This window comes from Mixophyes fleayi, chromosome 3 (assembly GCF_038048845.1).
Source record: "Mixophyes fleayi isolate aMixFle1 chromosome 3, aMixFle1.hap1, whole genome shotgun sequence".
Lineage (NCBI taxonomy): Eukaryota > Metazoa > Chordata > Amphibia > Anura > Limnodynastidae > Mixophyes > Mixophyes fleayi.
In genome coordinates this window covers 90442910-90468112 of record NC_134404.1, presented here as the reverse complement: position 1 = coordinate 90468112, position 25203 = coordinate 90442910, and the positions used below count along the sequence as shown (strand labels likewise).

General features: G+C 38.4%; 1 protein-coding gene across 1 annotated transcript in view; it reads left to right on the top strand.

Moving 5' to 3' along the window:
- IRS1 (insulin receptor substrate 1) overlaps positions 1–8725 on the top strand; it is a 33508-nt gene extending 24783 nt beyond the window's left edge. The window contains exon 2 of the mRNA XM_075201950.1: positions 7670–8725. Coding sequence (XP_075058051.1) covers positions 7670–7674 — 5 coding nt within the window. The 3' untranslated portion in view covers positions 7675–8725. The remainder of the gene's footprint in view (positions 1–7669) is intronic.
- The last annotated feature ends 16478 nt before the right edge of the window (positions 8726–25203 follow it).

The window sequence follows — 25203 nt, the reverse complement described above, 5'->3', positions numbered from 1 at the left end:
AATCTTAGCACTGTGTTTGTTTACCACTAGCGCACACACCTTATAAACTGCCTACCGCAATGGATATGCTGCAGTGTTGGCCTCAGAGTGGCTGCCATAGGTGATTCATTTGACTAATGTGCTGAGGGTAAACATGTATGAACAAGCCCTAAAAGGTAAACACTGAAGTTTACAGGGGGCTCCGCCTGGAGCCTATACTGAGGCATGTATAACCCTGCTGGAGTTCAGATTACAGCTGTGTACTGCTTTACATTTCTAAAACATTTGTCTAGCTGTCCCTGGCTTGCTATTGCTCCCAAACCTCTAAGTATACTTATTTAGCAGAGCATATGCAGAATAAGCAAGTGTTCTGGAAAAGCATCTAACTACATTCAGAGGTCCATAAAAATATTACGAATGAAGCCCACCAACAATGGACACTAACCTACAAAAAGTTATTTAGGTTGGCATGTACTAGTTTCAATTTATTAATCTTATGTAGTGATCACTCCACCCCATTCCATATAGTAGTTTTTAATATTTATTTTTGGTTATTCCCAGTGCTCCAATGTAACTGGAAATTTGACATGTGCCAATAATAGGCTTTAGTGGTGTAGAATATTTCTGCAGGCTGAGTCCTAGATCCAGTCATATATTTACATTCTTATAGTTACATTGCTAAAGACTCAGAGGTAGGAAGTATCCTTTTATAATTATCTATTGACCATTTTACTTTGCTGAAGAGGTAATTTATAAGTTTTTTTTTTTTTTTTTAACAAGGTTTTAACCATCACAAAAAGACCTGATTTTAAAAGTCATTATGATTCTTGTGAACATTATAGTTGTATTTGTTAAACTATGTTCAGAAAGTTAATACCTGCTCCTAGATGGGAATAATGGCTTTTACTGGTATTTTAGTAGCACCATCTCGGGTAATGAGGATGGATGTTTTGACCAACAAAATCCAGTTTTTCCCAGTTTTGGAAGCAAAATGTGTTGTATTTGCATGTACACTGCTGTGTCCTTGCCCTGGGGAGTGTTGTCATTGAACATTTGATTCAAGAAATACTTGAGTTGCTTTTGAATATAGATTTATTGTCTTGCCACATTAAGTTTTGCTTATAAAGCAGCACAGACTTCTTTGTGTTTTGAGGCCCCTTTCAGTGGCTACCTTAGATGTTGCATTTTTTTTATGTGGACATTTGATAAATTTAGATATATGAACCATTAAAAGTCTCACTGTTGAATTCCTCTCAATGTGTAGTGTCCCTGCAGGGCTTTGCGTGCTGTGCATGTTGACATACCATGTGATGTCATAATACGTTAGTGGTTCGCTCATAGAGTCATAATGGTTGCCTTTGTTTTCTAGTAATTTATCTTTATTTTCATTCAAGACTTTGGTTTACTACATGCATTGTATTTCCTTGGCACGAGAACAACTGTTTATGTAACAATGGGGGTAGTGAATGGGATTCATTATATGACATGATTGTGACACAGCTCCAGCAGATACTTATTCCGGTTTCTTCACCATTCTCCCTAATATATAAAATCGTGACTGGACTACAGACTGGTTACTCAACACGCCACAGTGCCTGCTTTTCTATTAACAAACAAATATCCTGGGCCATTAACAGCTAAATTATTAGAGATCTGTCACAAGATCATACTGAATCTCCACTTAATTCTTCGTATCGGGCAGGACATATCTCAGGGACTGGGTAGACCTGAAAGCCTAAGTTTTGGTGGGATCGTTCTATCAAGGTCAATGAATGCACATCTTGCCTGGTCCTTAAAATTCATGTTCGCTCACTCCAGATTATTTTGTTCACCTCTGACCTTGGTGCACCATTCAGTGCAATAAAAACTACTCCATATATACATTCATTAGAATGATCGATCTACAGGCAGAAAAGGGATCTGGAGGTGGGTTAATAGTAACACTAGGTTTGTTTAATGCAAGACTGGCTCTTCCAGACTGAGCATCATGGAAGAGGTGCCATATCCTTGGACAAGCGGTATCTGGAAGCCCAACACAATATAGATATATTCATCTATTATGTTTAGTATGCTTGAATGCTCATTGACCCCCTATAATTATTTTCCTTGCTATATTGAAACATGTAGATGCTTGAGGGGAAAAAATATTCCATCATTTAAAGGCATGACCTAGCCATAATGAACAAAGCTGCAAAACATATCTGTCCTGCCATCTGGATCTGCGTATTATTTTACAATGGTGCTGTTGTATGCAGCATTAATCAATTGCTGTTCATTTTACAGAAAGCTGCAATGACATTAGCTCACTTTCTCTAACAAACTGGCATTTTATGTACAGTGTGTAATAGATTTCTAATACGTATGTACTAATCTTTAGCTGGGCACATGGTTCTGCTAAGTGATTAGTGAAAGTGAGAAAGCAGAATGCTGTATTGTACAGTACTGAAGTGAACGTTGGACACTGTAGCATTCTTGTTTTGTGTTGTTTATGCTGAATCTCTTGCCTGAACATTTCTCGGAGGGTTTATCCTGGCATTTCCTGGCGCTGAAGATGCTACAAAGCTTTGGTGCTGAGGCATCGCTTCTATATATAGACTGTGTATGCCTCTAGTTTAAACTGGCAGGACAGCTTTCATTTGAACAGAGCTGTGTACGCTCCTAGCTTTGTAGTAGCATAATATTTTGTGATGGCTGCATGAAGCATTGAATGCATTGTAGTTAATCATTTACAGTAGCAGTGGCACGTGTTCACATGCACCATGTGAACCTGTATCATTGGATGTTTTTTTTTTGTCCATATCGTATGATATCGCCTTTTAAAAAGATATAGGTAAAATTGAAAAGATCCAAATAAGGGCTCTGAAAATGGTCTAGGGCACTTACATTTATAATTATATTATGCTAATATTCACTAGATTTGTTTATATGAAGTACAATCATCGCATTGTGATGTGATTTATGGATAAGCTGGGCTATAAGCCTGTAAAATGTATCATGAAAGCAGGATTACCCATGGTTGTAGCAAGGAGTCATGGCAACTGGGGACAGCAAGCTATAGGCTCCCCTGCTCCGTCAGTACTAAAGTGTGCCAGTGCAACACATTGGAGGGGCGTGGCCAGCATGCAGAGTAGGTGTGTCCAGCCTGTTGGGGGCTAGTTGAACTAGAGCAAGCCTGGCCAACCTGTGGCTCTCCAGGTGCTGGGAAACTACAATTCCCAGCAATCTCTGCAAGCTGTTGACTGGCTTTCTTCTGACAGAGGGCTTGTAGTTTCACAACACCTGGACAGCCACAGGTTGACCAGGCCTGGATGAATGGCCTTTATAGACAGCCTATAGCAAACTTTCGTGACACATAGCTTTCCATGGAAAATATTCTCTGCCACACATGACCGCTTCAGAGTGCATCACTTAGCCTGTTCATGCCTGACAGATCAATAAGGTTGTGAGAGCTTCTGGACACAACCCTTTTCTGAAAGACAAAATGCTATTGAGACACCTAACAGTTTAGGCAGATGTTTTTATTTATTGATCTTTATTTCTATGGTGCCTACATAATACACAGCACTTTATTTTAGAATATTTAATCATTCATGTATGTCACCGCCCCAGTGGAGGAAACCCACACAAGCACTGAGAGAACCTACGCACCCCGCACCATAAGGCAGCAATGGTCGCCTTCCACCCATGTTGCGTATTATAGAAGGATACAGTAGAACTCGCACAGAACTGTCATCTTATTTTTTGTGCTCCTATCTTGTTTTGCGGTCTTCTATATCCTGAATGTATGGCTTCCTCCTAGATGTATGTAGTCTTGGCTGGCTCTCAATTACCTTGATTTTTCTTCTCCTGCTTCATTTTATTTGTTCCAAATAATCTCCAGTTAAACATACACAGATTTGTGCCATGAAAATATCCATATTGGGTATCCATAGAATTCCCAGATCTGCAATATATAGAGAACATTTGCAGCTGATTCATAAAAACATGTTTGTATGGGTAGTCTATTTTGAAGCCATCCAACACATGGTCACCTTATTTTAAGGGTGAAGCTCCAATAAGCCACATGTGACGTACATGCACACACACACCACAACAAGAATCAGTGATAAAATATAAATGTCTGCCATACCTGACTGAAGACACTGAGCCGGGTCCTACAGATTAGGACAGAGGCTGGTATCTGTAGCAGCAGACCAGGACACAATGCCAGTGTTTGTGATTTCCTCCAGCAGTAATCGCACACACGCTCAGCCAGGTTGGTAACAAAGAACAGCCCATCATCCTGTATTTACTAGAAGTGGTCTTAGGAGAGACCATCTAGCAGCACCACACCAGATTCATATGATTTGGGCCACTCACTGTGCAGGGGAGGGGCTTCTTGACTTGCAGAAACAGCAGCCCCCTCATCCCCGATCAGCCGTCCTATCATCTCAGCAAGTCAGGAGGTCCCTGCACAATGTCACTTCAGACTCCACTTAGCCCTTTAATGCTCTCTCCACTTCAATCAATGAATTCCATTGGGTGTATTTTTCCCACCCTGGCTCAATAAAATCCCCCCCCCCCTTCCTTAAATTAATTTTACCCTACTACCCTTTGCCTTAATTCATTTCTCCTCCTCCATCTCAATTTTTCCACCACCATATTCCTATCAATGAATTTCTCTCCCTCTTCCCTCACTATAACTCACACACAATGCAACAGTGTCACACACAGCCACGTACAAACAGCAACAGGGTCAAGCACTGAGTCATACGCACAGAGCCACAGGGTCAGAGTGCTGATTACTCAGAATAGAAAGGTGTTACAGCTACATACATTTCTGCCCTTTCTGAGAGGATATGATGACAATAGGAATCACACTCTGTGAGGCTCCCCATAGCGCATTTGCTCCAAAATGGACACAGTTATATGTTGTAAAAACATCTAACTACATTAACAGCGTGATTCAGTTTGCTGTTCTGGAAAGTCTTCTCTAGACTTGCATTGTCTGGAAGACTATATAACCAAAATTCTAATTGTACACATTTGACAGTCTGCTGCTCTGTAAGCCTTTGAGTGCTGTAATGGCTAAATTATTAGGCAATGCCCAGAATAAGGCTTCCACATATGGAAACGTAACTTTAATGATCACTTTTGCAAGACTTCTAAAGATGGCTAGATGAAACCAGACATGACGTCTTTTCTCTGCCTCATTAGATGTTCCTCTGAATTATGGGGCAGAGCAGAAACACAGATTTAATATGCAAGTACGCTGAATGCGTTTCTCATAGAAACAACCAACTAAGAACCTAAATATTTATTTATCAGGTTTCTATGTATGGGTCCCACTGCAAGGTCACCCTCTCGACCTGCAGAACCTTGAAATAAAGGTATACATTTTAGTTTCCACGTGTTCTCAATTTTTGTTAATGTGAGAATCTCAGATAGGCTTATCTTTGGTGGCAGCACTGGATTGGCAGGAACCAAATAAAACTGTTCTTAGCTGTCAGTGTCGGGATAGACACCCAGTAAGGAAGCCAAGTCTCGGTGATGGCGAGTTAGGGAACAGTACATCTGTCATTCTAAAACACTGACATTTAAACATGTCTGCTTTTTGTATGGCACCTGAAAAGGGATGACCCCTTTATAAGTGTTATAATAGGGATAACATTGTGGGGCATATTCAATTGTCAGCGGAAATGCCGAAAATCTCGCGCTCCGCCCACTATTTCAGCTTGCAGCTCCCTAAACCGCGAGCCGAAATCCAGCTAATGGTTACCGTTATGACGGTAGTAGTTTTAACGTCGCGGAATCCTGCTACAATTGAATATGCCCCTGTGAATGTATGAACAAAGTGGAAAGGTCACAATGTCTTGTCTTACCCCAAGCAGGGCAGCCGTGTTTAAACATTAGATGTTTGCCTATATTGTTTCAAACATTAAGATATTCTTTTAATTCTTGCTTTTCACAATATATGGTAAATCCATTCAAGTTTGGCAAGTTTTCTTTTGTACTTTTTCTCAAAAACTCATACCAATAGCATTACATAGGAGATTTAAAATAGACTGGGATTAGCTTTGTTAAAAGGAAATGTATGAAATGCTTGCATTGCACTAAGCAAAAGTTGTTGAGAATGAACCTGGCACTGCTCATGTTTGGGCCATTTGTGTCTGTGACGGGGCTATTTGTGTGACTGGCCAACTTCTGATAAAGTGCTCGTAAGCTGAAGTTTTTCTTCTTTCAAAGCCAAGGTTTGAGTGTGTTCACCTATCGGGCTTACTCTAGCACTTGAACTGCAAGCTAAGCATTGGCAACCTTGTTCAGTGTGTGAGAGGCTTAAAGGATTTAGCAGATTCTATCTTTGATGCAATATGTTTGTCAGCAGCACAACATTGAGGCCACCTAGGATGCATCTAGCTGCAGGAGGCTGCTGTTGGCAATAGGCTCTAGCACTGATCCATGCCTTAATAATGACAGCCAAAGCTGCCTTCATCCAGTGACAGTAGCAAGGGTTAAATAGTCTCAGGTTTAATGATAAAGATATTCCCAGTATACTAGCCTGGTGCTTTTGTTTCTCATGCATGTTACCTGTGTTCCTCAAAATAATATGTATATTCTAAGGAATGGGTATTTCTGATACAGTAATTCCTGCTTTTGTGATTAAAAGGTTTAGTCTCCTTGAAAACACCTTAGAGCAGATGTGAAACATAAACCACTACAAAAATGTGCCCCATCGTAGCTTTCAGTTACATGTTCTACTTGCCAGGAAGGATTGTGTAATCCAGCAAAAATGTCCAGCCCCAACCACAAAGCTGCATTATCGGGGACTCCAGCTCTTGCTGGCGGTAAGTGGGAAATAGATTAAACACAGGTTTTCCCTGTTGTGGAGCTGCCAGCAGTGATGTCAGTGACATTAAATGATCCTTCACTGAGCTCACTGTAGCCCGAGATCCCCTGCACTAAGCCAGTTGTGTTGAATGCTGTTTTATAGGTTGTTAAGGAAATACTGACGACTGTTGATGAGAAACAATGGTGAGCCGAGACTGTGATCTAAGCACAGTACTTAGCACTCCCCGTCCCTTCAGCTATTGTTAGTGAACACCGATAAGTCTGTAATGGACAATGCAGGCATAACGTAGGGCTGACTCACTGTGCAGTAAGGTGATGTGTAAAGTGGACATTTATACAATTGGTGAAGCACAAATGCTGCTTAGCAAGGCAGCTTATGTGTTGTATTTTATGGTCTGTCTATTTCAGTTTAAGATGTTTTAGATGTAAAAAATGACAATTGTCAGCACATTTGTACTGCCTGATATCTTATTACTATTTACGTTGTTTGCTTGTTACTCTTATTCCGCACTATGCAGTGATGTACACTCTTGAATACACATTAACTAGGGTTATTTAAAAAAAGGAATTAGCAGATGTATTTCATTTCAGAAACCTGTAACATTTCAGGGGCTCAACCTCTCTCTTTCTTGCCTGCAGTCAGGAATATCTTTTTCTGCATTGTGCCTACTTTGTAGAAACATGGACGTTAGTCCTGATCTAGCAACTACCATATTGACTGCATAAGTTGAGCCCAAGCACCATTTTTACTCATGTTCTCATACAGTATTGTTTTCTAAAATAACAAAATTCTATTGTTAGTTTCTTTCCGATATGTCGTACGTTTCCTGTCACTATACTTATATGCATTTTTGTTTTTTAGAATAACAACCTCTGCCACCTCAGCAAATCACCCTTTAAATCTCAAGGGATTACGGACTCTCGGTAGCCTCCACACATCACAACTAGGACCTCACCTCCTTTTTCGTCAATAGATGGTACGCTGCATCCACTTCACTTTGTTTACTATACACGCAAACCTCAGGAGTCAGCTGACTGAACCGCACCTTCTCTGTTGTGCCAAGCAAAAAGCACTGTGACATCTGGACAGATACAGTCTGCTCCGCTACATCCTTGGAGTCAACCTCAACCATCCGATCCTCCTAGCGCCAGGCCACGGTGCACATGGACTCGCTTCCTCGCACATTGTTCTCAACTCATTCAATTTAAGTTGCTGCTGAAGATTTCAAGAAAAAAACAAAAAAACAAAAACTTTACAAATCATTGGTGTAAATTATTAAGTACGAAAAACTGTAATAATGATTGGTGAGACTTAAATATTTAACATAGGTTTTGATTTATACATGTACTTTTATTTACTTTTTCTCAAGCCCGCCCTTTTATGTGGGACTCTGAGGTATTCAGACTTTGGGTAATTGCTAAAATAAGGCTAATAATATTATAAGTAGGGTACTATTCTCCTTTGTAAGAAACAAAAAGGGGTCCTAGATTACTAGGACTTTTTTATTTTCGGTCCTATTTAGTGACATTGTAATATAAGCGTAAATAAGAATACATTGGTTTTGCACTCCTGACAGTGAAGTGCTATAACTCAATCTGTGCCAGATAGGGCTGCAGTTTCGCTAAACGGATTGTGGTAACTGAAGGCCCTACACATGCTACTCGCGGGTTTGAAAGACAAAACAAAACACAAACCATTGCGCAGGTACAAAAAAATAAAAATATGAAATCAACAGTCTTCCATTGTACATAATGTAAAACATAAAAGGAAAAAAATGTTTAGGGAAAAAAAAAAGTGAAACTTGGCTGAACTCTTTAAATGAAAACTCCCTGGAATGAGCAATGTGGTTGTTTGTAAATTCTGGAAAATCTTTCTATATGTAATAAACTAGATACTGTTTAATTTTTTCTGGTAAAAGTGTTGTATTTTGTGGTCAATCTATTTTAGTTTTAAGATGTTTTTAGATGTAAAAAATGACAATTGTCTGCACATTTGTATGCCTTGATTTCTTATTACTATTTAATGCAATACACAACAGCTGCAAAGCCTGAACATGTTTAGGGTCATTGGTGAAAACTTGCAAAACTCTTTTTTGTTTTTGTTTTTTTAAGATTCAATTAGGCCAGCTACCTTCTTTAATAAGCATTTCCCAAAAGTCAGTGATGTTTGAGATGGTGTGAAATACCGGTCTACGTATCACTGTGGGAGGCTCCATCTCTAAAAGCTAGTCTAAGGACAATGCAAATCGTTCAGTAATGTAGGAATAGTAACATCATGGCAGGGCCAGTTGTCCTTGTCCTGACCATCTGTACAGATTAGATGTCACTGTATCTGATCAGATCATGTATAATCTTGTTTGTGTTTATTGGCAAGTCCACCTCAGTGAATCGATGTTCAGGCTGCTCACTTCAAAGACTGGTGGGTTTGAAGCAGCATTGGTGACTGGCTAGCGATGGAGGATTGTATACGCACAGTGTCCCCCCAACCATTCTGTGCTACAGGTAAGCCAAATCATTGAAAGCAACACGCCACAGGACTGCAAATACATGCAATAATCACATCTGAGACTGTGCGTCCCAACCGCAAGTAAGGTTACATGCTCTTTTCAGATGTAAGATGTACAAAATAATATGTGACATTATCAATTAAACATGTCACTCTATTTGCATGCTGAGGGGACACCCACTAGGTAGATTGCCAGCCAAGTACGGTATAAATATATATCATAGTTAACACTGCCGGGTTAAATAAATAAATAAATAAACAATTAAATAAGTTGATGCAATAAATCCCCACCGCAATCCACCTTTTATGCTGCCTTAGAAAAGATGTTGGGCCTCAATCATTATGGAGAGCAAAGCAAAAATATAAGAGTAACTTTACACCTTGGCAAAACCAGGTTGCATTGGAGGGGGAGATTTTGAAATGTGGGGACAGATTTATAGTTGGGGTAGGGCATGTCCTAGATCAACTTCAAATTTCAGTATAAAAATAAAACTATCAAGTGTTTGTGTGTAGATGAAAAAGCAGCCAGTCTTGAACTTGTATACACAATAATAAACTAACTTGCACCCCTTGCATCGTAACATGGTTTGTCCAGGATCAAATTTACTCTTTTTTTTTTTTTTGCCTTGCTCTCCTTAATGACTCAAGCCCACTGTCCCTTAAACTTCACGTCTTATAGGATGAACATGCTTTCCATTAATAAACCTTAAGTAATCTTAAATAACTGCATTTTAAACATTGTTAAGGATTTATACTGAATGCAGACAAGATATAGGTAATAATACCTAAGGCCAATCAGTATTGTGGTATAACAAATTTGAAAGAGGATAAGAATTTCTACTAGTACATATACTATAAAAGAAAAAAAAGTCCCTCAATTGCAAAATCAATTATTTATATCGACAATAGACTTCCTGATAAACTACAGTTGCTGCATAGGTAGCCCCCTAATTTTAAAAATTGGCATTACCCTTAATTTCAGTATTAGTTTAAACTACATTTAATTACAGAAACACCTATCAGTAATAAAACTGCAGCAGGCATTTAAATGAAACAAGTGCTACACGCTAAAACAAACAAATCTTCCTGTAAAGCAGTGAGGAGCTGCATTCTGCCATCACTGATTTATGTACATAATTCACTAGACATGAGCCATATATCAGTGGTAATGCAGATTCTAAAGGATACAATAATAACCTCACATCTAGAACATTTCCTAGAGGATCTATGTAGTATATTCTTTTATTGGCTTCATTATTTATAGTGGTTCTTGGTCAGTCACATGTAATATAGCGTACAATACATCCTCGCTCTGTACGTATTTATTTGTTTTACATTTAGAGCGATAATAAGGGGGATTAGTGGGGGCTTTCTTAAATACTCTATTTTCTTGGTGACAGTATACAGCAAAAATAGGCAAAAATTAGAGGAAAACAAATATTCTTCATGATTGTGCCCATAGTTACTTTCATGTAGTGAGTGTAACACTGGAAACCTGTAAATGTTCAGTGATCACCAGAAGAGATACTAAAACGTGGGTACTGTTATTGGTTTACTGAAGGCATAGGACTCCGAAGCAGGTATACAAAAATGTCTTATAATATAAATATATATTGTATTCTGCCAAAGCAAGCGGGTGTCATAAAGTCATACACACAATTCTTAAGCTGATGTTAAGGGGGATAGGGCAAGGCATAGGCACACAACTGAGTGGCTGACACATTTATAAGGGTTTTGCTTGGCCATTACATGTTTTTCTACTTCATTATACATCTTATTAAGCTACAGTGCAGGGTGATCTAGGTTGTGTTGTCATTCTTAAAATATCAGAACAAACCTTGTTAATCAGAGAATGATAATGTTTCTCAGTGTGCACTGCCATATTTCTCTGAGGTCCATCCCACAACTCTAACTACTGACTAAGCAGCAAATAAACTGCATATAAATAGACACACAATACAACTTAGTATAGATAGATCACTTTTACAACTAGGTTTCATATGTATGAACGTGTCATATACATATAATACAAAAATCATTGTTCTCATTTTTTTATGCTTAGACCAATGTTCTTGATGGAACTATTCATTTTTTTACTTCCTATAGAAAAAGTGTTTGTTTTTTTGTTTACTTTTTTTTGTCCTGTCACTACTTTGTAAACCTCATACACTATTTATATATCATGAATTCAAAATACTAACATTTCACAAGTGAAAGCATTTGCTATAAGGCCAAGTTTCCCTTGATGGATTTGCACAGGGAAAGCACCTAATGCCAGCCCTGCTTGGCCCTTAGCCCAAAAAAAAAACATTTAATGAAAATGTAATGTCTGAGCTTTGGATAGGGATGGTAAACAATGTGTTTTGTCAATAAACACCTGTTTGTTCCGGTTTTACTAATGGAAATTAATCAGAATATTTTTTGCATGCATATAGAAATAAAACCTGTATTGTGAAGATTGTTATCCTAAGTGTATAACCACAATTGTTATTGGACATTTGAATCCCAGAGGTGCCAATTGCTGCAGTATTAACCTCATATCGCAGCGTGTTTGGGTTATAATGACCAAAATTCCTGATAATGGTCCTCTTAAAATCGACAGGACCTTTATCAAACATGGCATAAGATGAGGTTGGATGATAACCACTGAAAGTCCCTATCAGCCTGTGTGTACAATAATACAACCAGGATGCAATGGGCTAATCCAGTGATGGGCAAACTACGGCCCGCGGGCCAGATCCGGTCCACTTAGAGGTTTTTTCCGGCCCGTGTGTCAGAACCTTCATTTTTATGCCTTCCCAGCTATTTCCTCCATTACACTTCATCCTCCTTCCTAAATTGACACTTCATATGTCAATCACTCAAACACCTGCCCACCCCCTAATGGCTGAAAGTCATGTGAGAAGAGATGGGCTGGGCTATATACTATGGCGGATTTCGATTGGCTGCTGTGTTGTCAGTTAGTGGCTCACCAAAAAGACGGATCTGCAACAACCTGCTGAAATAAGGTCTGTATCTGTACGATCGCTGCACTTATAGAGGTAACACTGCTATATAACCCTCCCGTCCCATTCAAAAAATTTGTATTATATATTTCGATATTTAAGTTTTTTAATATATTGGCCCGCCTAAAGTTTTTCTTTTTTATTTGTCCCGCTCCTGAAAAAGTTTGCCCATCACTGGGCTAAGCAGTCATCTCTCGGGACTTCATCTGACCTGGTCACTCACGTGTGTCCTGTTTGTAGCCCACCTAAGGCAGTGTCCACATGCACTCCTTTTTAGAAGAAGTGAAATACACCAAATAGTGTGCAAAATTATTTATGCATCATTATTCACATCACAAAAAAACACTCACATTATAGGAGAAAAAAAAACTATATTGTTCAGTTGTTTTTCAAGAAAGATCAGATTTATTTCCCAATTAGTTCTGGGACTTCCATTGGTCATAAGAATAAGTCCTTTACGCAAAATAATTGAGCACTGGAAAAATATAACCATAAAATGTGTGATTGTGCCCAGTCTTATTTTTCCCCATCTTTAGCCTTCATCGCAGTTTGCAGAGAGGAAATCATGTTGTACGTGATCAGCCACGAGACTAGATATTCAGGAGAGGCCCATGTGTGGGGAGCCACATCCTTCAGCCCAAGCTGAAAACATGACTGCAGTAACTAGTGGAATTGTTCCATGTTGTTTTTCCTGCTCCTCAAACCTCGTACTGATGAATACTGACCATATTATAGTAACAAAGTACTCATTCATTAAAATCTTCATGTCTTTTTTTTTTTCTTTCCTTTACACAGACCGTATGATAAAGTATTTCTATTCCCATAAACGTACTTTAATACTTTATGTATATATCGTTATTGTAAATTCTTCAGTTTATCAACGTCATCGTTTATTTGTAAGACGTCACCAATTCCTCAGCGCACAATTAATAAATGTTATAAACTATGTCCAAAAAAGCTTCACTTGGGATGCAAATGAAGGTGGAATAAATACAAGGCGAAGGGATTTTATATACTCATTGCATCTTTAAACTTTAAATTAAAAATCATATATTTTAAACAAGTGGCCACCACAGAGTGCGTCTGCAGCATTGCTGCCGGCGAAACCATTATGCTCACAAAACCACTGCTTCCAAGTAGTAAAAATGTGATTTATATTAAATAAATGATTCATTTATTGTAAAGCTATGACTATGACATAAATATTTTTGAAAGGGAAGAACAACTATCTAGTTAGTAACCCCATTCGAAGAAGCTAAGGAAAGTCTTGTAAAAAATAATTTTGATAATGCCTTCATTTCTTAATATTTCTGTTAGACAAATATAAAATAAGAATAAAAAAATACGAGTAGTATACTTCAATAATACATCAGACTTGACTCTGTCCCCTTTCCGTATGTGCAAGGACAATTAAATAAATAGTTCATTTGTAGTTCTAAATGCTGAATTCACTTACTGAGAGACATTGATGTGTCTGTCTAAACACCATCATTATTCTCAAAGCCAGCATGTTAAATGTCTTTATTTGTCATATACATTAACAATTAGAGCTTCCTGAAATAGATATTAAGTTACTATGAACAATTAACTCTTACTTGATTTTGCTGTTGGTTTAAAGGACAGTATGGAATTTGATGAGTATATATTTCAAATCAAGTATGTCAATATATAGTAAACACACATTTACAAATGTTTATATCTAAGTTAAGACTATAATTTCCCCCCTGTCTACCAACAGGAATTAAAGCTGTGTCCATATGAATCCGCAGTCTAAGTACAGATAGGTAAATGCCATGGAATGGCAGAGAAGAACTGAAATATTGTAGCACTGAATTTTTGCAGTTTGGCAAAACAGCCATTTTCACCGTGCGATTCTCTAGTCCTACAACTTTAAGCTAAATCTCGGGTTTAATAACTATGGCTATGTGTCCTTAACATTATATTTTATTGCTAACTGTGTCCCTCCCCAGTTTCTGCAGCCTGTAAATGCTGGTGCTGTATTTGAGCTTCTAAGGCTCCCTTAGATTGGGGTAGAGCCTTTTTGTTTACCAGTAGCTACTGCATTATGGATGTCTGACAAAGAGTCACTGATGTAATACACATATTATGTTCAGTGCAGAGAGACAAGCTGCCATCTGTGAGTATTCACAAAGCAATACATAAGGTACTACAAGGGTTGTCTACACGCTACACATAAAAACACGTCAGTAAATATATTGCTCCATCGGACCTAGACACAAGAAGCATCTCAGAGAAGTCAGCAAGATGGAAGGAACTCCTGCAGCTGGTATTTGCTGAGACAAATAGATAGCATACAGACTTATATACATCGGGGTTGATATACAAGCTGTGCTAGTGGACAGCTGTCAGCAGCAGAAAAATGAAAACGACATATTAATAAGCAAATTTGAAACTTGCAATTATTATTAATAACTTTTATTTACTAGAACACCAGCATACTGTGCTGTGCTTTACACTTGGGAATAAACAATAATAAGACTGTGCAGTAGCAGACAAAGATGTGTAGTCTGTGGAAAGCTACAACAGGCGCAGAGATCTTACTTGATCATGATGCAACCACAGTGACATCCACAAAAGGGCCGCAGGTCGGGGTGTATCGAATGTCCTTGCACAAATTTTATTTTTTCTCCGCCTCCGCAATTGTCTCTTCAGACATCCACAGTGGGGCTTAGTGGTGCAGCAAGCTGCGATTGGCTCACCGTGGCGCCTAATTCAAATGGGCAATTGGCTGGCTAAACTGGCTATTGATTGTCTGTCATGTAGCAGTACAGTATGTAAGAAGGCCCCGCACACAAGCTTACATCTATAGAAAAATATAGTTTCATACATGAGCTGAAGTGCCACACATTGCATGTTGGGCCAACCATATTGCATTGAGAAACAAATTGCATTGCATCTCATAGTAATGTTGGTTTGGGGATCAATAGGTTGTTTGAGTATAGAGAGAATGAATGTAAGTTTTGCATGAACTGTATAGAGGGGTGGTAATCAGGCAGAATAGCCTAGAGAGATTTAGACAGTGTCTTGGGTATTTTATAATCTTGCACAAAGAGGTTTCATGGGCGTAGCCTGAAGAACAGTCCTGAAACCGAGAATGGGAGTAAGTAATGACTGTGGATGATATCATCATCATCATCATTTATTTATATAGCGCCACTAATTCCGCAGCGCTGTACAAAGAACTCATTCACATGATAGGGACAGACCTTGGGTAGAGTGGAGTGTTCTAGTAGGGATGATGTTTAAAGACAAGTGAAGACATCTATGTTTGTGCTGTTCTATCAATAGGATTTTGTAATTGTATGTTAGTATAAATAGATTTTTGCAATACTGTCAAAAACTTTCCGAAATGGGGTAAGTTGTTTTATGAAAGATATCAAAAGGCCAATAAGTCAATAGATGAGTGGTTAGTGCTGCATGTTCAAAAATACAGACAATATGATTAAAGATTGTACATTAATGTAGACTAAGCAAAAGGAGCTGCAGCATAAACTACTTCTAGGACTACTCAATCTAAAGTATATTTTGAAGTGTCAAAAGTTTATGAAAGTGCTAGAGAGTGCAGACACAAGAAGTACTCGATGTTGCAGAACGAACATAAACAAATGCACAGTAAGCAGAAGGAAGACAATGTAACGCTCCGGTCCCACAGATAGTACCTGTTTCATTACCTGCAGTCCATTCATCTGGAAACTGCCATGTCCCAGCATCAGACATTCATTCAGCTATATTCAGATCTGTGCAGGTGCAAGCCTATGGCACTTCAGGACCTCCTCCCTCTTTTTCATTGGCTAAGCACTTCTGGGGCACTATTTAAACCTCCTGGATTCACCTGTCTGATGCCTGTTCTTCAAGCTCACTTCCTGCAGCCTGTGGTTCTGGTTCCTGATCTCCTTGTGGTTTGCACGCCAACCACCTACAATCAATGCTCCATGGCTATGGAAAGATAAGTATAGCTTTACTTCTAGCTCACTAGGTGGAGGAAATCGTATTAGCAGCGTACACACACTCAATAGCCAAGCACAATAGTGTACCTCTAGCTGTATTTAAATGTTTAAGACTATCAGTGCTGAGGATGGTATCATGAAAATCATATCCTCAGGACGAATAATACAATAAAGAATGAAAGTTACATTATATAGATACATTTTGTCTTGTGTCAAATTACACTTTTTAACATTTTCTATTATAATGGAGGCACATGTATTGCTTGGAATGTCTGGAGTAAAAATGCATTCAGTCATTTATTATTTCTTCACTTCTCTGACTTAAGCTGGGTGCACACTACACAGTTTTCATCCAAAAATCGGCTAAATCAGCCGACATACGACCTCTCGTTCAAAAGTCGGGTCAGTGTGTGCAGTGACACAATGGTCGAAAGTCTGCCCAAATGGACGATTGTCGCCTCATTTGGTTGGTCGTACAGTTTAATATTTTCGTTCCAATCTCGTTTCCGATGTGTAGTGTGTATAAACTTCCGACAGATCCACAACAGTGAGTATGAAATTACAGTCATTACTCACGACAACATGGCTGTAAAAAGTCGCTAAAGGGACGTCCGCTCTTCCCTTTATCATCCTAAACAAGGCTAGTGTGTATGCAGTCCATGGACCGAGCGGTCGGAACATCGATCGCATGTAAAATCGCTCGGCATAAAAAGTTGGTCGAAATTTCTGTAGTGTGTACCCAGCTTTACTGACTAATGTTTCATTCATTCATCCATTCATTCATTCAATCAATCATCCATCAATTCATTCACTCAGTGACTCATGATTTATTTATCTGCCCATCCATCTACATTGGTTCATTCATCCAGCCTTTCATTCCTACCATGTTGAGGATGGGATAACTTTGAATACCTGAAAATGAAAGCATTTGCAGCAAAGGAAATGTTCCCAAGTCACCCAAGTAAGGCATGGAAGTACAGAAAGAAGCACTGCTATTTATCCAGTGCTGGTTTAAAAAATACAGGAATGAAAAAAACCTTCCTGATGTTGATGTGATATGAGATATAGAATATGTATACATGTCTAGTTATATGATGAGTTTGTATACATGAGGATAAAGATGTCTGCAAATGATTACTAGTACATGGTTTTCACATATGAAGGACAATGTATAATACACATGCACATTGCTTTATGATATTGATATTTAATAATAAATGTATTGTTTTTCAGCTAATTGACGTAAATAATTTATCATTGATTTAATAATTTCCAGGTCAGGAGCTGCATTGAAGAAATGGAAAAATAAGTGAAGAACAAATGAAATTGCTATCCTGGAAATAAAATGATGGAGTGCAAATGGCATAATGAACTTTGAATAGCTTAAGTAATATCACAAAATGTAATTTCATAGAAAAACACATTGGGGTTACTGTAGCACAGTACACATGTCACATTTGCACATATCTTTAAGCACTGTTCTACCTGCTTCTATGTGCAACTTACACTTTAGGTCTCATAGACAGGTACAAACCTGTTTACTGTTATTCCTATGACACTGTCGGCACCTTTTTATTCCCTGTACATAAGGTGCAAAGTATCAAATTCAGATTTTTGGACAGCCCCTCCATTAAATTAAAAAAAGAAGTAAGAAGAAGAAGTAAGGCTATAACAAAGTTGTTTTTACTTTAAGTGTCCCATTTGTGGAGTGTGAAATAATAAACACTTTGGATGAGAGGCACATCTTGTGCACTAAACAAGACTCCTGGCATTAAAAACATAGACTCATATGCAGTAGAAATGCTTTCTACCAATGCCTGACCTCTCTGCGCTCCTTGCAGCTGGTTTAAATATTTCACACACAGAAATGATATGTCATTTTTGCCATGAGCCAGGTGCATAATAGTAACATAATCAATATTATTTGCCACTTATTAGGACCAATGATTTGCACTTGCATAAAATCTACCATCATCATTCAAAATTCAGTGCAAAAGCATAAACGCATCCCAAATAATGGCTATGGAGACCTTTGGAAGACTGCATTGGTCATCAATGACTCATACTCCCGGATCTGATGGAAATTTTAAAGCATTTGACATTGAATAGCTGGAAACAGGGGAGCAGTTAGGGCTGTGATTGGTAAGAATGCTGATTGCCTCTCCATGATTTACACTAGCTATCAGCGGATGTCATTTGGCTGGGGATCAAGAGGCGGCATTTCTACCACTCAGAGTGCTGGCTGGTAAACCCTGGTAGGATTGTTGGGAGTAATGTTGGCTGATTGTTTTTTATTCTCTTTCCCGCACACAGACTGAAAATGTTTGTTTGGCATATACCTAGCAAATTATGGAGTTTTAGACACATTGCCCTAGGGTGTCAGTACTACTACTACTACTACTAATAATAATAATCAGGTTGATGATACCCATGTGTATCCATGAAAATATAAAATATTTCCATCATTAAGTGGTTGAATTTCACTAGGAGAATTAATGTTGTGATCTGTTAAGTCTTCAAATATGCAATTCATACAGATGAACCAAATCCTTTTATAAAATATTTTGACAACTGAAATGTATCCTGCACTCCATTTCCATGTCAAATCTTATCAGAAATTTTAGCTAATGGAAGTCATAGCATTGTGTTATGCACACTAAATGCAAAAGGAAAGCAACAATTGGAATTGGTTAGCCAAATTCAATGTATTTGGCTAAAACCTAATCTTACAAAAAAACATTTAGGGGTGTATTTACTAAACTGCGGTTTTGAAAATAGATGTTGCCTATAGCAACCAATTAGATTCTAGCTGTCATTTTGTAGAATGTACTAAATAAATGATAACTGAATCTGATTGGTTGCTATAGGCAACATCTGAAACACAGGGAATCCCAGATGTGGTGACTTCCCAGTAATGTACCTGATCAAGCCAAATGATACACTTTGCAAAGCACAGTAAGGTTACTTTCATTTCCATGCTTAACAACTATTTGGCTCCAGTATTCACCCTCCTCAATACCATGTGTGGCAGTGCTCCTGGCACTGACCAACGCTCAACGATCATGATTATAAAAAAGTTTGATCTAAATGTTGAAGGTCTTCAATTTTTTTTTTCTTTGCCCCTTGTGAACTCCAATTGTATATCTGGGTGGGTCAAACGTTATAACACATGTTTGGTGTGAATACATAATAAAATGGTGAAAGTATCTCTATGTTTAGGGACATTAGGAAAGATAACAATATTTTTGGTAAGGTGGTCATTGTAGGAGTTATCTCATCCAGATAACAGTACAGCCACACTTCTTTACATTAAATAACAGCTCTTCTGTTTTAGTCTCCACACTTCCACAGGGCTGTTCCTACCATGAAGCCAAGAGAGTATCATGTTTCAGGTGACAGAACTGTAGGAACTGGAGATTTGAGGTTCTCACCTCCAGTCTTTATAGTGCACATGCTCAGTGATACACACTAATTATTAGAAACAACCAATACTGTAATTGGTGACTACTTTTAATTAGTTACCATGATCAGAATCCTAGTGATAGTGAATCGCTTGGTAATCCACGTAGGGTACAAAATGTAAAAATTAGCTTGTTCAACTGGTGCCATAGTCTGGTGATACCACTATTATGAAGTAGGTTGGGTGGTGGTACAAAAGCACATCAAGCCTGGAGCTTGGAGAATTGTTTGTGTATTATTTTCACAGCCCAGCCGTGGTTACTGCTGCCAGTGCAGCCCACTAAAATCTTAAGTAAGTGAGCCCATAAAACCATTGGTTTTACACCACTAGTTCAGCAATCTCAGTTAAATGGCAGCTAAGTATGACACACTGGGTGCATTATCAACAGTAATGCATGTGCACTGCCAGTCCCCACTACCACCCTAAGCCACTCTGCCCAGGCCCTGTTTATAGGACACAATTATACTTTGCAGAATAGACTGGTATAAGACCCATTGGTCACTTTCTGACCCTCTGCAGGTAATATTAACCATTTAAACAATAACTTTTATTGACATTAATACAATTCAGCTATAACAGAAGTCACATAGCCAAATTCCTGCACTTGGTATATATATCACCATTTCCTTTCAGAACTATTGACTGTTAAAATAAGACCTTCCGTTAAAAAAATAATTTACTGTTTCAGGAAACAATGCTTTGGAACTAGCAAATGTAGCCAAGGGCTCAGAAATTTTTACTGTATCCGTCTTAGCAGCTGTTGCCTTCACAGGCTAGAAACAGTTGCAAAATGTTGTAAAGACGTGTGCGTTTTTGACATGGGAAATGTTTTGGGATTAGTAATCTTCTCTAGCTTGCTTTTTATTACTATCATGACCAAAAGGCACTAATATTCTGCAGTAATAATAATTTGCTTCAGCGGGTTACCACAAAGTGCACCAATTATTGCACTATTCAAATAGGTACAGTACTTAAGCTGGATACACACCTATGCAGTTATCGTGCAGATCACACAATAAACAACCTTTTGGTAAGATATCGTATTAGTGTGTATGCTCCCACAATCATGTTTTGTCATTCTAAAGCTCATCGCATCTGTTGATTTGGTTTTATAAACGTTCTAACAATCACGATCAATGATGGAACGATGTTGGGCACATGTGGAAGTGTGTATGCACTCATGACCGGCAGTGTAGGCAGATCTCTATAGAGTATGCAGAGTCACAATATTTTCAGCAGATGGTTTTGACAGATGAAAAGCAGAGATCTGAAGGTAACTTGTGTAGGTGAGTTCACATGAGTCAGCATGCTTATCGGGACTTTCAGTCGTTGGTAGAATTGTTGCAGAAATCGCATCTGAAGTAATTTTCTATAGTGTGTACCCAGCAATACAGCAAACACACCCAGAGTGGCTGCTCACAGAATCGGCAGAGGTGCTGATCCTGCAGCTCTCACTCCTGTTATCACTAGCTCAAATGGTGAGGATTGTGGACTCTTCATTCAACGTCACTATGACTGTCTCACAGCTAAACACCTCTCTCAGACATGTTAACAAAAGTAGGCGAATGAAGCAGAAAAAATAAATAAAAACAAGACACCTATTTTCTCCGTCCAGTCCCCACCCCTCTGTAACCTGCCCCAACCACATTGTTTCCATTACTTATAGCAAGTGTCATTGATTGACAAAATTGAAGTCAGAAGGAATCCTATTGTTTAGGATCAAGTTTTTTAATTAACATACTGTATATAGTTATTAATTCACAGTACCCATGAATTTCACATTGCACTTAATTAACTATATTTGGGAAACACTGTTCCAAGGTAATGTTATGTGAATATGTGCTTTATATTGTTACAGTTAAAAAAAAAAAAGCTTTCTAAGTAACATACACTATATGAAGGTAGATATTTCTGAAATGGCCAATCCCATTGATGTTCACGTTGGTACTTATCTGCTGAAAGCACAGTGCTGTAGCTATTTCTCAGTAGAGGTCAGAACATATATGTAGCAGCGGCATAACCACAATACTTATACCATGAAAAGTACCACCCATAATTTTCCCAAACAAAGACTGATGCTTCAGGGTAAAAAGATCTATATATGCAATCTGTATTTTTCTACTTATGGCTACATTATTGAAGAAGCATGGTACATAGAGGCACAATTAGGCATACATCTACATTTTTGGACATTACCCCTTTTGTTCAATGATTACCTAGAACATTACGCAGAACATTGAGTGAGTCATTTCTTAGAAAAGTTACATGGTTTGAAACCTAGACAGTTTTATGAGGCTAATCTGGTAGGTAGTATATTTTTTTCAAAGCACTTATGAAACATTGCTTCCTGGAAGAATTCCAGTCTTGTCATTACTTGTATCAATGATGAAAACGTTACTCACTTTAGAGCTGTCTAATGTTTATGGAGTCGAAGGGCAAAATCATTGACGCATCTAAATGACAACCTTGCACTTTCTAGTACAACCCAATAGGAGAAAACCAAAATGCACCCCTGGTACTGATATAAGTAAAATATTCATACATTGTTATTTAATGTATCTGGGGGAAATGTATTTATTTTCATAGTACAAAAAGGCATATATGGTACAGGAAATATCAACATTATCCGGGTAACCATATCTGGGTTTACTTGTATAAAGCCAAATACAAGACTGAAGGTGTTTTTTTTATCTTACTCTCAGACTCAGAATGGAAAAGGCTGAGTCTCTGGTGTAAAAGAACATAGAAAAAAGTATAATTTTATTCTTCTCTGATCATTCCCTATTTCAGAATTATAGTCTCTAAAATAAAGTGAAGAATTTAAGTGATTTCCAAGCTGCAGTATTGGGGAATGTATGCAAGCAGCCCCCTCAGGGAGTGGATAGATTTGGGTTCTGGCTAATGCCTTTGATATTGCAATACAATTTCTTGTCTATTTGGTTTTTATCGCATGACGAACAACTTCTGCGGGACATCCACCTACAGAGAGCCTGTTTCCACCTTATTTGGACTTCTCATTGCAAGATAGGTTATTGTGTTAACATTAAATGAGCTGTAGAGATGTTAAAACAATGAAAGTATATAGTGATGGGCAACTCTGTCTTCCGGGATGTCCACATCTCCGGCCCGTCAATCTTCCAGACGACTGAACTGATGAAGGAGGGAGCATCTACATTACGCAGTGTGACCTCCTTGCAATACGTGGAAGTCATCTGCTCCCGGGCTGCCTTATTCTCTGCAAAAGCAGAGTAGTCAGTTGAGGGGCCACAAGTGAATGGTCGGTGGGCCGTTGACAGCCCGTGGCCCACCTGTAGCCCACCACTGATTTAGGATAATGCCCAAGCTACACTGCTTTGGAACAATGACTAAAAGCAAGTTTAAAAGGTGCATAGTATGCTGGGTAATGCCACTGAAGACTTTTTTCCCCCTTTGAAGGGGGGTATTCAATTGTCAGCGGAAACGCAGAAAATCCCGCGGTTAGTACGGTAATAGTGCATGGAAAAACCGTTACTACGGTAATTTTCTCTCTGGATTTCAGGAAGGAATCAGCAAGAGTTACACTTACATTTGTTGGGAATGCAGAGAATTACTGTTATTTGCTATGATTTCTGGCTGACTTTGAACAGGGAAAAAAAAAACCCTAACCACTCCCCAGTGACCAGTGAGGGACTTTTGCCCAGGGAACTTGTACTAAGAGGCAAGTGGCAAAGGTTATTTTTGTTTATCAGCATTCTTCAATTGATGTGTGGGAAAGAACTGCAGTGCATTGTATAAACAGAGAAATAAATAAGCTGTTTAGTTAACACTGTTACTGAGGGTGATTTCAGACACAGTTCCTAGCATTCATTTCCAGGGACACTTTGCTGCTTGACAGGTTCATCTAAGTGCTTGGTACAGTGTGGAAATATGCTTCACAAGATATAATGTGCTCAGTGATACTGATATCAAGATATAATATACCAGTTGTAATGGCCAGCAAGAGGCAACATGCCAGAAATAATGCTTAGTGGGATATAATATGCCAGGGATAATGCTCAGTGGAATGCAATATGCAGCTACAGATACCCAGTAGAATGTAATATACCTATACCAATGTCCAGTTGGATGTAATATACCAATGTCAATGCCCAGTAGGACACAATGGGGCATATTCAATTAGCTTTCGGATTCGCGGTAACACGCGTTACCGCGAAAAGTGCGCGTTCTTGCGGGTATTACGGTACCGCATTAACACGGATTTTCGTTCGCAGCCCTATAACGAAAATCCACGTTATTGCGGTAACGTGTATTACGTTTCGCGGCTGTTCCGGCGCGTTACCGCGAATCCGAAAGCTAATTGAATATGCCCCAATAAGTCAATAATAATGGCCAGCATAATGTAATATCCCAGTGATAATGCCTGGTAGGATGTAATATGCCTGTAACGCCCATAAGCTTGTCCAAGTATTCAAATTATATTGTCCAGTGGAGTATATGACAGTGAAAATACTCAGTAGTGAGTAACATGGCAGTAATAATATCCATTAGGGTATGTACATATTACATGCTTCATGAGTCTATATCTCTGTACTAGCTTTTTCTTTTCTTTATTTTTTTATTGCATAACTTTATTGTTTGTGTAATAGTCTGTTTTACACTTATTTATATTGTTGTATATTATGTATGTACATCTATATTGTTTTATGATATATTGTGATTTGAAAACTCTTAACAATATAAGGCATCCATACAACTAGTTCACCCATCTAAGTCACCTACAGTGTTTGCTTCACTTTTGCCCTGTTCACCTTCTTGGAATCCATTCTTTGGTTAGAAGTCCTTCTGGTTTGGTTGGATTTAATATTTTGTCACACCATAGAATATAATTGAACAACTGCTGCTCTGGTTCTTATTAGATGGTTTTAAATTGGCATTACCAAATCAGAAGCCATCACAGTCCTGCAGCTGAAGGGGAAATTAATCATGTACTTAACCTTCTTGCTGACTTGTACTCAAGCTTCTTTTTATATCATCATTGATTTTTATTACAACATTTGGAGTAATTGGAAGATAGAGAACAAAATAGGGATGGAGAAGGGGATAACAATTGAAGTGTTAAAGGGTATGGGCGAAGGGGGATGGAGTTTCACCTCAAGATTCTTATACGCACCTCCAATATGACTGATTTAACCTGGCACCCAATAGTCATCTACCATTGTCTGCTCATTCAAATCTCTATAACCTGATTTGAATAAATTAAGAGATGTAAAAATGTCTGTTCCCCCCCCCCAACAATTAACTTCAGACCGTGCAGGAATATAAGAAGCCTAACAAAGTCAGATAGTTATATCCAAAGTAAAATAGGGCCATGTTGGAAGGTAGTTATGATGCATTGTAGTTATAAAGCATATGTATTTGATTTTTATAAGGTTTTTACTAACTAATACAGTTATTTTATCACTTACCTCTCTTTGTTCA